Source organism: Halictus rubicundus, chromosome 4 (genome assembly GCF_050948215.1).
Source record: "Halictus rubicundus isolate RS-2024b chromosome 4, iyHalRubi1_principal, whole genome shotgun sequence".
NCBI lineage: Eukaryota > Metazoa > Arthropoda > Insecta > Hymenoptera > Halictidae > Halictus > Halictus rubicundus.
In genome coordinates, this window is record NC_135152.1 from 16,956,527 (window position 1) to 16,974,254 (window position 17,728).

General features: G+C 38.8%; 1 protein-coding gene across 1 annotated transcript; it reads right to left on the reverse strand.

Moving 5' to 3' along the window:
• Positions 1-275: 275 nt before the first annotated feature.
• On the reverse strand, positions 276-16,777 carry Sap-r (prosaposin). The gene is made up of 31 exons (XM_076787131.1): positions 16,521-16,777; positions 15,054-15,159; positions 14,148-14,511; positions 13,703-14,008; positions 13,229-13,417; positions 13,035-13,154; positions 12,694-12,954; positions 12,275-12,409; positions 12,037-12,201; positions 11,741-11,960; positions 11,570-11,612; positions 10,334-10,605; positions 9,041-9,388; positions 8,502-8,846; positions 8,020-8,364; positions 7,538-7,882; positions 7,056-7,400; positions 6,574-6,918; positions 6,092-6,436; positions 5,610-5,954; positions 5,128-5,472; positions 4,646-4,990; positions 4,164-4,508; positions 3,682-4,026; positions 3,200-3,544; positions 2,718-3,062; positions 2,236-2,580; positions 1,754-2,098; positions 1,272-1,616; positions 790-1,134; positions 276-652 (listed from the first exon to the last, which is right to left on the reverse strand). The coding sequence occupies exons 1-31, from the start codon at positions 16,555-16,557 to the stop codon at positions 600-602; spliced, it is 8,484 nt and encodes a 2,827-aa protein (XP_076643246.1). The 5' UTR covers positions 16,558-16,777; the 3' UTR covers positions 276-599.
• Positions 16,778-17,728: the final 951 nt, after the last annotated feature.

Sequence of the window (17,728 nt, forward strand, 5' to 3'; positions counted from 1 at the left end):
TATATATATTATTTATTAAGATAATATCTCACAATTATTTATTAATAGTAAAAGAATTTGTGGTTTATGTATGTATAGCACCCAGTATACTTTAAATATATGTATAAATATAATTAATATAATATATGTTTCTTACATGTACATATCTATTATTTTTATATTTTAAACAATTACTTAAAAATATAGACACAATTTAATATAATTTAAATTTATATAGCGAATGGTAATAACAATTACAGTGACAGAAACACAATAACAGTAAACTACTGGATTAATAACCTGCATAAACATTTTATTAACAACAACAATATCACATTATTGTATTATAAACGAAAAGTGTGTTCATATACCATATTCAATTCGAACATTATCAATAGCACATTATAGACACATAAAAATTTTCAATCAATCAATAAAACAAGTGAAAACCATTCATAATTCAATTTCTTTTTCCATTAGAAAGCATCCTTCGGATTCAGATCACTGAAAGTTATACGTTTAGGCAAAACTGCATGCGTCAGCAACTTTACTTTACTAGATTGGGATAGACATTACTGGTGACAGCGGAGATCGCAGAATCGCCATATTTCTTCACGACTTTAGTATATTCCACCAGAGTTGACGGAAACGGCGTTGGATGTCTCACCATTCACTGCAACGTTGAAACGACAAGACTCCATTAGACAGTACACCTCAGCATGCACACAATTCAATAGATTTCAACATTTTCATCTTCGCGGAGTACGCGATTAGATACGTGTGCAACCTGAATATATAAGTTTCAAATACCTTGGAACTGCACATCCGCCGCACGCTTGGCGGGAACCCTTGCAACGGAACAAACTAGGCTGGGAGCAACATTATGTTCGAGTGCGTCGATCAGAGCATCGCCATGTTCGTTGACCAGTTTAGTGCATTCGCCACGCACAACGTGTGGAAGATGACCGCAAGCTTCACGCAACGCGTTCTCAATTTTGGGACGCGTCCTGTCCACACCCACTTTGTCCTCAACGTAATTCACAGCCAATTTGCATGCGTGGGATAGAATACTCCTCTGTGCGCCAACATTCTTCTCCTCGTTCTCTTGCAATTGATCAGAGTTGTCGGAAACGGCGTTGGACGTCTCACCATTCACTGCAACGTTGAAACGACAAGACTCCATTAGACAGTACACCTCAGCATGCACACAATTCAATAGATTTCAACATTTTCATCTTCGCGGAGTACGCGATTAGATACGTGAGCAACCTGAATATATAAGTTTCAAATACCTTGGAACTGCACATCCGCCGCACGCTTGGCGGGAACCCTTGCAACGGAACAAACTAGGCTGGGAGCAACATTATGTTCGAGTGCGTCGATCAGAGCATCGCCATGTTCGTTGACCAGTTTAGTGCATTCGCCACGCACAAAGTGTGGAAGATGACCGCAAGCTTCACGCAACGCGTTCTCAATTTTGGGACGCGTCCTGTCCACACCCACTTTGTCCTCAACGTAATTCACAGCCAATTTGCATACGTGGGATAGAATACTCCTCTGTGCGCCAACATTCTTCTCCTCGTTCTCTTGCAATTGATCAGAGTTGTCGGAAACGGCGTTGGATGTCTCACCATTCACTGCAACGTTGAAACGACAAGACTCCATTAGACAGTACACCTCCGCATGCACACAATTCAATAGATTTCAACATTTTCATCTTCTCGGAGTACGCGATTAGATACGTGTGCAACCTGAATATATAAGTTTCAAATACCTTGGAACTGCACATCCGCCGCACTCTTGGCGGGAACCCTTGCAACGGAACAAACTAGGCTGGGAGCAACATTATGTTCGAGTGCGTTGATCAGAGCATCGCCATGTTCGTTGACCAGTTTAGTGCATTCGCCACGCACAAAGTGTGGAAGATGACCGCAAGCTTCACGCAACGCGTTCTCAATTTTGGGACGCGTCCTGTCCACACCCACTTTGTCCTCAACGTAATTCACAGCCAATTTGCATACGTGGGATAGAATACTCCTCTGTGCGCCAACATTCTTCTCCTCGTTCTCTTGCAATTGATCAGAGTTGTCGGAAACGGCGTTGGATGTCTCACCATTCACTGCAACGTTGAAACGACAAGACTCCATTAGACAGTACACCTCCGCATGCACACAATTCAATAGATTTCAACATTTTCATCTTCTCGGAGTACGCGATTAGATACGTGTGCAACCTGAATATATAAGTTTCAAATACCTTGGAACTGCACATCCGCCGCACTTTTGGCGGGAACCCTTGCAACGGAACAAACTAGGCTGGGAGCAACATTATGTTCGAGTGCGTTGATCAGAGCATCGCCATGTTCGTTGACCAGTTTAGTGCATTCGCCACGCACAAAGTGTGGAAGATGACCGCAAGCTTCACGCAACGCGTTCTCAATTTTGGGACGCGTCCTGTCCACACCCACTTTGTCCTCAACGTAATTCACAGCCAATTTGCATACGTGGGATAGAATACTCCTCTGTGCGCCAACATTCTTCTCCTCGTTCTCTTGCAATTGATCAGAGTTGTCGGAAACGGCGTTGGATGTCTCACCATTCACTGCAACGTTGAAACGACAAGACTCCATTAGACAGTACACCTCCGCATGCACACAATTCAATAGATTTCAACATTTTCATCTTCTCGGAGTACGCGATTAGATACGTGTGCAACCTGAATATATAAGTTTCAAATACCTTGGAACTGCACATCCGCCGCACTTTTGGCGGGAACCCTTGCAACGGAACAAACTAGGCTGGGAGCAACATTATGTTCGAGTGCGTTGATCAGAGCATCGCCATGTTCGTTGACCAGTTTAGTGCATTCGCCACGCACAAAGTGTGGAAGATGACCGCAAGCTTCACGCAACGCGTTCTCAATTTTGGGACGCGTCCTGTCCACACCCACTTTGTCCTCAACGTAATTCACAGCCAATTTGCATACGTGGGATAGAATACTCCTCTGTGCGCCAACATTCTTCTCCGCGTTCTCTTGCAATTGATCAGAGTTGTCGGAAACGGCGTTGGACGTCTCACCATTCACTGCAACGTTGAAACGACAAGACTCCATTAGACAGTACACCTCCGCATGCACACAATTCAATAGATTTCAACATTTTCATCTTCTCGGAGTACGCGATTAGATACGTGTGCAACCTGAATATATAAGTTTCAAATACCTTGGAACTGCACATCCGCCGCACTCTTGGCGGGAACCCTTGCAACGGAACAAACTAGGCTGGGAGCAACATTATGTTCGAGTGCGTCGATCAGAGCATCGCCATGTTCGTTGACCAGTTTAGTGCATTCGCCACGCACAACGTGTGGAAGATGACCGCAAGCTTCACGCAACGCGTTCTCAATTTTGGGACGCGTCCTGTCCAAACCCACTTTGTCCTCAACGTAATTCACAGCCAATTTGCATGCGTGGGATAGAATACTCCTCTGTGCGCCAACATTCTTCTCCTCGTTCTCTTGCAATTGATCAGAGTTGTCGGAAACGGCGTTGGACGTCTCACCATTCACTGCAACGTTGAAACGACAAGACTCCATTAGACAGTACACCTCAGCATGCACACAATTCAATAGATTTCAACATTTTCATCTTCGCGGAGTACGCGATTAGATACGTGAGCAACCTGAATATATAAGTTTCAAATACCTTGGAACTGCACATCCGCCGCACGCTTGGCGGGAACCCTTGCAACGGAACAAACTAGGCTGGGAGCAACATTATGTTCGAGTGCGTCGATCAGAGCATCGCCATGTTCGTTGACCAGTTTAGTGCATTCGCCACGCACAAAGTGTGGAAGATGACCGCAAGCTTCACGCAACGCGTTCTCAATTTTGGGACGCGTCCTGTCCACACCCACTTTGTCCTCAACGTAATTCACAGCCAATTTGCATACGTGGGATAGAATACTCCTCTGTGCGCCAACATTCTTCTCCTCGTTCTCTTGCAATTGATCAGAGTTGTCGGAAACGGCGTTGGATGTCTCACCATTCACTGCAACGTTGAAACGACAAGACTCCATTAGACAGTACACCTCAGCATGCACACAATTCAATAGATTTCAACATTTTCATCTTCTCGGAGTACGCGATTAGATACGTGTGCAACCTGAATATATAAGTTTCAAATACCTTGGAACTGCACATCCGCCGCACTCTTGGCGGGAACCCTTGCAACGGAACAAACTAGGCTGGGAGCAACATTATGTTCGAGTGCGTTGATCAGAGCATCGCCATGTTCGTTGACCAGTTTAGTGCATTCGCCACGCACAAAGTGTGGAAGATGACCGCAAGCTTCACGCAACGCGTTCTCAATTTTGGGACGCGTCCTGTCCACACCCACTTTGTCCTCAACGTAATTCACAGCCAATTTGCATACGTGGGATAGAATACTCCTCTGTGCGCCAACATTCTTCTCCTCGTTCTCTTGCAATTGATCAGAGTTGTCGGAAACGGCGTTGGATGTCTCACCATTCACTGCAACGTTGAAACGACAAGACTCCATTAGACAGTACACCTCCGCATGCACACAATTCAATAGATTTCAACATTTTCATCTTCTCGGAGTACGCGATTAGATACGTGTGCAACCTGAATATATAAGTTTCAAATACCTTGGAACTGCACATCCGCCGCACTTTTGGCGGGAACCCTTGCAACGGAACAAACTAGGCTGGGAGCAACATTATGTTCGAGTGCGTTGATCAGAGCATCGCCATGTTCGTTGACCAGTTTAGTGCATTCGCCACGCACAAAGTGTGGAAGATGACCGCAAGCTTCACGCAACGCGTTCTCAATTTTGGGACGCGTCCTGTCCACACCCACTTTGTCCTCAACGTAATTCACAGCCAATTTGCATACGTGGGATAGAATACTCCTCTGTGCGCCAACATTCTTCTCCGCGTTCTCTTGCAATTGATCAGAGTTGTCGGAAACGGCGTTGGATGTCTCACCATTCACTGCAACGTTGAAACGACAAGACTCCATTAGACAGTACACCTCCGCATGCACACAATTCAATAGATTTCAACATTTTCATCTTCTCGGAGTACGCGATTAGATACGTGTGCAACCTGAATATATAAGTTTCAAATACCTTGGAACTGCACATCCGCCGCACGCTTGGCGGGAACCCTTGCAACGGAACAAACTAGGCTGGGAGCAACATTATGTTCGAGTGCGTCGATCAGAGCATCGCCATGTTCGTTGACCAGTTTAGTGCATTCGCCACGCACAAAGTGTGGAAGATGACCGCAAGCTTCACGCAACGCGTTCTCAATTTTGGGACGCGTCCTGTCCACACCCACTTTGTCCTCAACGTAATTCACAGCCAATTTGCATACGTGGGATAGAATACTCCTCTGTGCGCCAACATTCTTCTCCTCGTTCTCTTGCAATTGATCAGAGTTGTCGGAAACGGCGTTGGATGTCTCACCATTCACTGCAACGTTGAAACGACAAGACTCCATTAGACAGTACACCTCAGCATGCACACAATTCAATAGATTTCAACATTTTCATCTTCTCGGAGTACGCGATTAGATACGTGTGCAACCTGAATATATAAGTTTCAAATACCTTGGAACTGCACATCCGCCGCACTCTTGGCGGGAACCCTTGCAACGGAACAAACTAGGCTGGGAGCAACATTATGTTCGAGTGCGTTGATCAGAGCATCGCCATGTTCGTTGACCAGTTTAGTGCATTCGCCACGCACAAAGTGTGGAAGATGACCGCAAGCTTCACGCAACGCGTTCTCAATTTTGGGACGCGTCCTGTCCACACCCACTTTGTCCTCAACGTAATTCACAGCCAATTTGCATACGTGGGATAGAATACTCCTCTGTGCGCCAACATTCTTCTCCTCGTTCTCTTGCAATTGATCAGAGTTGTCGGAAACGGCGTTGGATGTCTCACCATTCACTGCAACGTTGAAACGACAAGACTCCATTAGACAGTACACCTCCGCATGCACACAATTCAATAGATTTCAACATTTTCATCTTCTCGGAGTACGCGATTAGATACGTGTGCAACCTGAATATATAAGTTTCAAATACCTTGGAACTGCACATCCGCCGCACTTTTGGCGGGAACCCTTGCAACGGAACAAACTAGGCTGGGAGCAACATTATGTTCGAGTGCGTTGATCAGAGCATCGCCATGTTCGTTGACCAGTTTAGTGCATTCGCCACGCACAAAGTGTGGAAGATGACCGCAAGCTTCACGCAACGCGTTCTCAATTTTGGGACGCGTCCTGTCCACACCCACTTTGTCCTCAACGTAATTCACAGCCAATTTGCATACGTGGGATAGAATACTCCTCTGTGCGCCAACATTCTTCTCCTCGTTCTCTTGCAATTGATCAGAGTTGTCGGAAACGGCGTTGGATGTCTCACCATTCACTGCAACGTTGAAACGACAAGACTCCATTAGACAGTACACCTCCGCATGCACACAATTCAATAGATTTCAACATTTTCATCTTCTCGGAGTACGCGATTAGATACGTGTGCAACCTGAATATATAAGTTTCAAATACCTTGGAACTGCACATCCGCCGCACTCTTGGCGGGAACCCTTGCAACGGAACAAACTAGGCTGGGAGCAACATTATGTTCGAGTGCGTTGATCAGAGCATCGCCATGTTCGTTGACCAGTTTAGTGCATTCGCCACGCACAAAGTGTGGAAGATGACCGCAAGCTTCACGCAACGCGTTCTCAATTTTGGGACGCGTCCTGTCCACACCCACTTTGTCCTCAACGTAATTCACAGCCAATTTGCATACGTGGGATAGAATACTCCTCTGTGCGCCAACATTCTTCTCCGCGTTCTCTTGCAATTGATCAGAGTTGTCGGAAACGGCGTTGGACGTCTCACCATTCACTGCAACGTTGAAACGACAAGACTCCATTAGACAGTACACCTCCGCATGCACACAATTCAATAGATTTCAACATTTTCATCTTCTCGGAGTACGCGATTAGATACGTGTGCAACCTGAATATATAAGTTTCAAATACCTTGGAACTGCACATCCGCCGCACTCTTGGCGGGAACCCTTGCAACGGAACAAACTAGGCTGGGAGCAACATTATGTTCGAGTGCGTTGATCAGAGCATCGCCATGTTCGTTGACCAGTTTAGTGCATTCGCCACGCACAAAGTGTGGAAGATGACCGCAAGCTTCACGCAACGCGTTCTCAATTTTGGGACGCGTCCTGTCCACACCCACTTTGTCCTCAACGTAATTCACAGCCAATTTGCATACGTGGGATAGAATACTCCTCTGTGCGCCAACATTCTTCTCCTCGTTCTCTTGCAATTGATCAGAGTTGTCGGAAACGGCGTTGGATGTCTCACCATTCACTGCAACGTTGAAACGACAAGACTCCATTAGACAGTACACCTCCGCATGCACACAATTCAATAGATTTCAACATTTTCATCTTCTCGGAGTACGCGATTAGATACGTGTGCAACCTGAATATATAAGTTTCAAATACCTTGGAACTGCACATCCGCCGCACTCTTGGCGGGAACCCTTGCAACGGAACAAACTAGGCTGGGAGCAACATTATGTTCGAGTGCGTTGATCAGAGCATCGCCATGTTCGTTGACCAGTTTAGTGCATTCGCCACGCACAAAGTGTGGAAGATGACCGCAAGCTTCACGCAACGCGTTCTCAATTTTGGGACGCGTCCTGTCCACACCCACTTTGTCCTCAACGTAATTCACAGCCAATTTGCATACGTGGGATAGAATACTCCTCTGTGCGCCAACATTCTTCTCCTCGTTCTCTTGCAATTGATCAGAGTTGTCGGAAACGGCGTTGGATGTCTCACCATTCACTGCAACGTTGAAACGACAAGACTCCATTAGACAGTACACCTCCGCATGCACACAATTCAATAGATTTCAACATTTTCATCTTCTCGGAGTACGCGATTAGATACGTGTGCAACCTGAATATATAAGTTTCAAATACCTTGGAACTGCACATCCGCCGCACTCTTGGCGGGAACCCTTGCAACGGAACAAACTAGGCTGGGAGCAACATTATGTTCGAGTGCGTCGATCAGAGCATCGCCATGTTCGTTGACCAGTTTAGTGCATTCGCCACGCACAAAGTGTGGAAGATGACCGCAAGCTTCACGCAACGCGTTCTCAATTTTGGGACGCGTCCTGTCCACACCCACTTTGTCCTCAACGTAATTCACAGCCAATTTGCATACGTGGGATAGAATACTCCTCTGTGCGCCAACATTCTTCTCCTCGTTCTCTTGCAATTGATCAGAGTTGTCGGAAACGGCGTTGGATGTCTCACCATTCACTGCAACGTTGAAACGACAAGACTCCATTAGACAGTACACCTCCGCATGCACACAATTCAATAGATTTCAACATTTTCATCTTCTCGGAGTACGCGATTAGATACGTGTGCAACCTGAATATATAAGTTTCAAATACCTTGGAACTGCACATCCGCCGCACTCTTGGCGGGAACCCTTGCAACGGAACAAACTAGGCTGGGAGCAACATTATGTTCGAGTGCGTTGATCAGAGCATCGCCATGTTCGTTGACCAGTTTAGTGCATTCGCCACGCACAAAGTGTGGAAGATGACCGCAAGCTTCACGCAACGCGTTCTCAATTTTGGGACGCGTCCTGTCCACACCCACTTTCTTCTCAACATAATCCACAGCCAATTTGCATGCGTGGGATAGAATACTCCTCTGTGCGCCAATATTCTTCTCCTCGTTCTCTTGCAATTGATCAGAGTTGTCGGAAACGGCATTGGGTGTCTCATTGTTAACTGAAATTTGAAATGTTATTTATTACTAGTTATTATTATTATTATTATATTTATTACTAGTTATTATGATTAGTTATTTATTTATTTAATTATTACAGAATATGATACACTCAATGAATAAGTTTCAGGTAGATTCGTATACATCTATAGAATTTTTGTGAACGTGCATGTATTACTGTGATGTTTCCAAGTACCTTTTAATACAACCTTCTGTGCAGCTGATTGTCCACAAGCAGTTACGTAAGAACAAACTAGATTGGGTTTAATTGATTTTAGAAGTGCATCAATTACAGCATGACCATGTTTATCAACAAAATGTTTACAGTCTTTCGAAATAGAGTTTGGAACATGTTTGCATACGCTGCGCACTGCATTTTCAATTTTATTTTTAGATTTATCGCTACCAATGATTTTAACAATATGTTGTATAGCCACTTTACATGTTTCACATACAAATCCCTGTGATTCTATAGCACTTCTACTTTTGCTCTCCTCCAAATCGTTAACGTTGGTTGAAATATCATTTGGTGTTTCATTATTTACTGAAATGAATGAAGGACGTGATTAGTTTAAATTTTATATGAATTTATTACAAATTGTTTAATTCTTAGAAATAACGTAAATCTAGTTTTATTAGAGTAGTACATATATAGAATTTTTGACAACAGATGAGAGAAAAGGCATGATTGACAGATAATTCTTCACAACAATATAAATCGAAAATCTAGTGTAAAAGTGGAAAAGCAGGGTGACTTTAGGTTCACTTTTAAATCGTTATCCATTCTCGCTGACCAATAGCAAAGCGTTTGGTGAAGGGGGCGCGCTGCTATTGGTAGATTAGGTAAATATTTCTTTGTTAGTAACTTGGAAACGATGCTGAAGTCTCAATTTTTTATTATGTACTTTTGTGTAATAATGTCATGAAGAAGATCTAAAGTCTAAAGTGAATAAAATACTATACTCAGCTGAAAAGACCCTGACGACACGCAAGAGACTCTATATATATTATATAGCTGTTCATAATTTGATTTGTCGAAATTGTCACTTCGACCAATAGCAAAATTATAAGTAGTTACGTAATAACCAATCAGACCTATATTCCTTCTTGGTGCCTTCTTTACAGCCACAGGTAGTACTCTATTCACCTAATTTTACTATTGGTCAATGTGATAAGGTTAGCGAATCAAATGATTAAAAGGCAGGATCTAAATACTCTTCCCTCTATACGCTCCGGTTCTTGTTCTATCTACCAGAAGAATGATATTTGATATTTCATAACTTATTATTGTATTACGCCGCACTTTCAAGGTGACTAGCAGGGCAAATGAATTTGTTTTTCTCAATTTAATACTGTCTGTTGGGACCCGATTGGTTCATATTAATCCAAAAACCTTTCGTAGCCGAAATTTCCTAACCTAACCATTGTCATCTGAGCGTAAACACACATATATATCTATAAATATACAAAAAATATAGTTTTCAAATACCTTCTAACTCGAAGTCCGCTGCACGTACATTACATGCATCTACAACAGTACAAATTGCTTTAGGACTAACATTATTTGTAAGAGCGTTAATGACAGAATCGCCATGTTTATTGACAAAGAGAGCACACTCCTTAGATACAAAGTTTGGAATATGATTGCATGCTTCTTGCAACGCGTTTTCAATTTTATTTCTTGATTTCTCACTACCAACTTTGTTTTCAACATAATATACAGCCAATCGGCATACATTGCATGTAACACTCTGTTTTACTCTGATGCCTTTTTTTTCATACTCTTTCCATTCATCAGAGTTAATTGAAACTACACGTGGTGTTTCACTATCTACTGAAATACAAACAGGACAAATTCTTTCCTTAATTATACATATGTATATTTTTTAAAAGTAGTACAATTCTTATAATAAATGTAAACGGAACTCGATTATATGTACATATATAGGTGTATGTGTATATACAGATTATGTATCTAAATACCCTCTAATTCGTCTTCATCTGCCAATCCGCAGCCAGGTACGACAGTACAATCTATCTCGGGACTAACATCTTTTATAAAAGCATCAATTACAGCATCACCATATTTATCGACAAAGTGTCTACATTCCTTAAAAGCAGATTTTGGAAGATGGTTGCAAGCGCTGCGCACAGTGTTCTGAATTTTGTTTTTCGATTTATCATTGGGAATTTGGCATACTGTACATGTAAGACCCTTTTTCAATTTAGCACTCTTTTTTTCATGCTCTCCCCACTCTTCATTGTCCGATTGAACTGCATCCGGTGTTTCACTATTTACTGAAATACAAGTAGGACAAATTCTTCCCTTAATTATAAATACAAAAAAAAATGTTAAAAGTAGTATAATTCTTATAATAAACGTAAACTGAACTCGATTATATGTACAAAAATTGATATATGTGTATACGTATACAGACTATGCATCTAAATACCTTCTAATTCATCTTCATCTGCCAATCCACAACCAGGTACGAGGGTACAATCTATCTCAGGACTAATATCTTTTATAAATGTATCAATTACAGCACCTCCAGATTTATCAATGAAATCTCTACATTCCTTAGAAGCAGATTTTGGAAGATGGTTGCATGCGCTGCGCACAGCGTTTCCAATTTTGTTTTTTGATCTATCATTGGCAATTTTGCATACTGTACATGTAAGACCCTTTTTCACTTTAGCACTCCTCTTTTCATGCTCTCCCCACTCTTCACTGTCAGATTGGACTGCATCTGGTATTTCATTAGTTACTGAAATGGAAAAAAGTTTTCTTTCATTTTTGCCTAGTTGTTTAAATTTTACATTACATTTTCCTTCCTAGATTGGAGATTTCAAAAAAGTTATAAATATGTAATTAATATACACTTCATATACGTACAGATTTCGCCATTTTTATCCGTAACGAATATGTTTTTGTGATGGGAATTCTTAGGAGCTTTGCACAATTTAATGAAAGTGCATACTTCTATTGGTGTTAAGTCTGCGAGTAAGAGTTCTACAAGTTCTTTACTATATCCCTGCACTAAATCAGTACATTCTTGGGACAGACTTTGAGGTAAATGATTGCACAGTTTATCTAACTCTGCTTCTATGTTTGCCTGCATTAAATATGATCAAATACTATCATTGTAATACTTCACTCAATAAAATTGGCAATGCAAAGATAATACTAACCTGGGTCCTATTATTTTTAATAACGTTATAAATTTGTGTCATAGCAAGTAAACACAGCGGGCAACTAGGTCTATTTCTTTTTTCTGCGAGCGTATATTTCGCCGGAATACTTTCCCATAATTTCATAAAACTTTTAGTGGGGCACAAACGTAACATTCCGCACACCTGGAAATTATTTTTTGTAGAATTTCTACGCTTATTAAAATTATTATTATTATATAACAAGTGATATACTAACATGGGCTGGATCAATTTCTTGAATTAATAAAGCAACAACAGCATCTCCATAGGTCTGTACAAAATTTCTACATTCTCCTCCTATGCCACTTGGAAAATGTGTACATACATTCTGTAATAATCGTATCACTTCCTCCTGCATAATAAATAATAATTATTTACTCTGATGTAAAATTATATCATAAAAATGGTTTAACGTTCATATGCTCCCCAAATAAAAACTGTTTTTAAATACTGCAAAACGTTTGATTTCTCTGTAGTTGTATTGTAGTTTGACGTCTTGCTTATATTATAAATTTCTAAATACATATATATGGTTAAATTAAAGAATAAACAAAAGTGGTTGAAATATCATCAGACAATTTTTTGTGTAGAAATTTTGAACGGGTATGTAAGGGCTAATATTTAATTAATTCTTACCTCTGTAGCAGGACTTGTTAAGTAATTTTGAATGTCATGCATTATGTATTCACAAAGAGCGCACGATGCTTTTCCGTTAACTACCGGACCATCTGACAAAGGAAACGGGAACATCCTTTCAATACCCAATTGCATCCCTTCGATTTCTGATTTGCTTAATGGTTCAGACTTTTCAGGTTCCACATTTTTATTTGAATTTTGGAAAATGCGTACCCCTATTTCTTCTACATTCCGAGGTAACAGAGGCCAGATTGGTTCATTCTGTACAATATTACATTTTAAAGAAATGTCATTTTGTATGCAATTTCATATTTTATGTATTCATAAAAAGAATTACTTACCTGTACTGTTCTTCCTGGAGCAGGACACATTCCAGACATTTGACATACGGCATTACTGTTAAGACTTTTTGTGAGATATTCATAAATTTCTGGGTAATATTCGTCAACAATGGTAGTACACTACAATTCCGAGTGTACCATTAATAAACAACTCCATAAAAAGATATATAAATAGTAAAGACAAGAATACTTACTTCAGTTTCAAACGATTTTGTTTGTTTACACAGTCCATCCAGTACTTGGTGGAATTCTAATTCTGTAGTATTAGCTACTAGAAGATCTCTTAAATGCTGTACAAGTTGTTCGCACAATTTACATGGTAAATCATCACTTACATCAACCATACCAACACTTGAGAGTGGCCTAATTTCAACTTTTGGATTCTGAAATTAATTACGTATGATTAAGTTGCCTAGAAGTTCTTGGATCATAACATTATGACTAGACTCTGGATTTTTATGCAAAAACGAAATTGTCTGTATCTGTTGCAAGATACAGGGGACATTTAGGAGTATCTTTCTTTTCTTAGTATTTTTAGTAGGCCGAAATTTAATAAATCAATGCTATTGAATTTTGTAAATCTTTCTATTATTTCAAATTGCAATTACTCATTTTTGTCATAAATTCATAAAATCCGCAGTCTAGTTACGAGTTTTACTAAAACTTACTGCATCAGAGTTTTCGTGTTTGTGAAATTGTGCATTACACTGTCCAGATAAATGACAAATGTTCTGAGAATTGAAATTTTCTTGCAAATGAGAAAATAGAGTATCAAAATAAGTTAAAATAGTTGCTGAACAAGCATCTGTGAAAGTACTAAGCTCTCCACACAAACGAAGTGCGTTTTGTAACACCCGATCACGAGGAGAATTATTCAATTTATATTCCATATGTGCTGCAACTGTGAGGCATTTTGTGCAGTCATCAGGTTCGATTTCATCTTTTTCCAGAGAATGAGATCTTACATCGACGATCTAAATTATAACAGATATACAAAATAAACAATATAAAAAAATGGTATGCACAGTTGTTCTTTGTTTAAATATCCATAGGATACAATAAAGGATTCTACGGATTTTCAATGCTATATGAAACATTTTAACTTTGATTCACCTTGCTTGTTGGTTGGTTGTATTCTTCTAATAATTGATCAATATGGGCGGAATTACAGAGTCCAGCTACTGAACAAACAACAGATGGATTCATCTGTGATGCCAATGTTTCAATCAATTCAGGAATAAATTGATCAACAACTGTTATGCACTCCTTCACAATTGGTTTAATACGAATCAGTTTGCAGCTTCCTTCGAACACAGCTTTCAAATCACTTTGAGTTTGATTGCTTTCCAGCTGATCACGAGCCTGTTGAACCATGTCCTTACAAACTTGACAGACATCATCATTATCTTCTGGTACTTTCATATTATTCCATTTTATTCGTATGCAATGACTGGTTGCATTACATCCTGCTGCAGTTCTGTGTTCATATGAAACAAAATATTTTAATATTCTATTAATATACCTTGTACCTAGAGGCGTACGAAAACCTGAAAATGTTGGGTAGCCGATGGTCAGGAAGGCATCGGGTCAAAAACCCGTTTGAATTTGACATGTTTGGGCTCCCGCACACCTTTAATTCTAACTAATATAAAAATATGTAATCGTACAATATAGGAATACTTAAATTTAAAATTACATTACTATAACCATTATATTTTATATTGAAAATAATATACTCCCATTTATTGTAAAAATTATATATGTGTGAAAGTGAAGTACATAAGTTATGTCTTCTTTCTTCGAAATGTTTAGACCTCAGCATCTGATTTTGTCGTTTGATTTCAAAAAATATTTTACCATGATAATATATAATACATAGTATATAATATATAATATACTATTCTTTACTTCATTATATAGTTATTAGTAAAATCAATTGCCGTAATACCAAATAAGTAAAAAGATCAATTTGTTTGGAATTTTGACTTACACCACTTTCATAATCACAATTGAACTTACTTAATATTTTCACACCAATAGGAAGGACCCCATGTGCATTTTTCTCTACCCAGAACTTGATCATTTATAGGTCCGTTCGCATCGATTACGATTCTAGCTGTAGACACTGAAAAAATATTAAAACACAATGATTCATACGTTCAATATTTAAATAAGTTACGTACAAAGTAATCTTTAACATTTATAACTCATATATGTTTAACACAATCTTTTAATATAAATTATTAATTATTTTGTATAATTTGCAAAATTGTAACAGTTATAGAGGTTTAAAGGAATCCGTGTAAGCGAAAAGATGCTGTACATACAAGTTATAGTATGCTACAATAAAACTACTGTAATCTTCTGAAATTGTCTTCTACTGTAATGCCTTATGAAATTTGATTTTTAAGTACTTGTACTCAAAATTTACATAGTAGAACCATCTTTCCTCGAATGAATAGAAAGACCAAGATGTTTATATAAAGAAATTCTTAGACAATAAAATAATTGCTGTTTCAACACTAAACATTGCTTATGTAAATAAATATTATAAAGACGCATATTTTGTTTATGTGTCTATGGATTTTATATCTTCTTAGCTACTTAATTACAACAAAATTGATATAGTTCAAGTATGTATTTCTTAGAAGCAATATTTTGTCCATATTAGAGTATTCGGATATGAAGGTCTACGTAATTGTAAGTTGGAAACTGTATATAAATCTAACAAAGGCAGTACTATTAATTTCATTATTACAAACATTTCTTTTTTTTAAGTAATTCAAGTTTTTATCTTTAATAGGTTTGATTGGTTCCAACCATAGCTGCATTCATAACAATTAAAAAGAACATTGATTCAAAAATTTCAAATAAACATTGTTGCAAAATACATTCAGAAGAAATCTTTTCTTTATTGCAAGGAACTCCATGACTACTAATGTTTTTGGAATATTGAAAGTACCATTCCATTTGTATAAAAAAATTCAGACAAAAAATGTATAGAATAAATCACTTCTGGAAAGAATGTAGGTAATATTAAACTAATGTAAAATTACGTTAGAAGTAATACACAAATGCACATTTGCTTAGCAATGCTCATGTTGATCACAGGATTTTCCATGGTAATTCTTAAGCACTGACTCATCTTAAATTTGATTAAGTAAGCCTCATTCTTTCTGAGCAATAGTGGTATTATTAGCTGCTTAACATGGGTACTATTATAGTATTTATATGTAGATAAGTGAAGGGTGTAAATCGTCACATTTGAAAGAAATAATCTGTATCAACGTTATGGCTCCAAGGTACAATAACATTATTGCGTATGATCGATAAGATTGCAGTAAATGTGGCGCACAAAACGCCGTTCGAAATGTATGAAACATGAAGGAAACAAGCTAACAATAAAGTGTGTAAAATCGTACAAAAAAAAACTACGCCGTAGACAAAGAAAGCCTAATTTGAATGTTGAATAACCGGGATACTCACCAGCTAAAATCGCACAGAACGGGATTAATAGCTTCATTTTCCTTGCTTCGTTTCCGAAGCGATGGATGTTAGAAAGGTTTCTTTGTTACTGAGTTATTCACGATGACGTGCCAGTTACCCGTGTAGAATGTTCGGTAAGATAATATTTGAACAAGTATCGACAAATTTACAAACAACGCTTCAGGAAAACACTACTGTCAAACGGCCGTTCTTAGCGCTTATACGTATTCTTCTACTGATGCTTCTGTCTCTCTTGGTCTCTCTTTATCTCTTTCGATTTTCCTCGGCAACCAATAGGAATTTCACGATGGCCGTCACGTGACACCCAACTGTTCTCCTACCCACTGCGACATGGAAATTGATGATATAGCGTCTGATACATATCGCATTCTTCAAATATGATGCATCTTGAACTTTTCCCCGTAATGGAACCGCAATTATACTGCTTCCCTTTTTCTTATTTGAAATATAAGAATAATTATCAAATCGTTGTCAGAAATGATTATATATCATTCAAACAGTCGGTAGCGTCATCTGCTGGTACTAACAACGAAACAGTACAAAATACATATTATCGTCTATACATGCTTCGTAAATTTTCTGTATATTTCGATTAGTCGAGTCCATAATATCGTACCGTTTCTGAAAAGTTTCGAGGGAAATACTAAAACGAATCATTTCCTACAGGAAAATGTATTATCGACGATGTATAGTAGAAACATGTCAACAACAAATAAATGAATTTTCGATAAAGCAACACTTGATGGATAGTCTCCTTTGTTACAGTAGGCTTTTGTTACAGTTTTTTATTGCTTCGCGAAAGTAAAATAACGTTATATATTACATTCTTGTAAAATGCTACATCTCCAAATACACGCGACTTAGCATCTTGTAATAAAAGTATTATGTTGTAATAAAGAATTGTAAAAATTAATTTTTATATTCGAAATGAATCTATCATAATTCGATTTCAACAAACAATCGTTTTTATTCCACTCAATATTTCCTTTGCTTAATATATTTTTTTAATTTAGTAAATATCATTTTCATTTATTTTAATTTTGTAATTGTAATTTTATAATTACAAATTTCTATACCACAAGTATCCTAATAATAGGTAAAATACTCATACTTTATTACGTTGGCAATATAGTATAGGTTTAACTTTTTTCTCGTTGTCAAAAAAAAAAAGATAAACTAGAAAAATG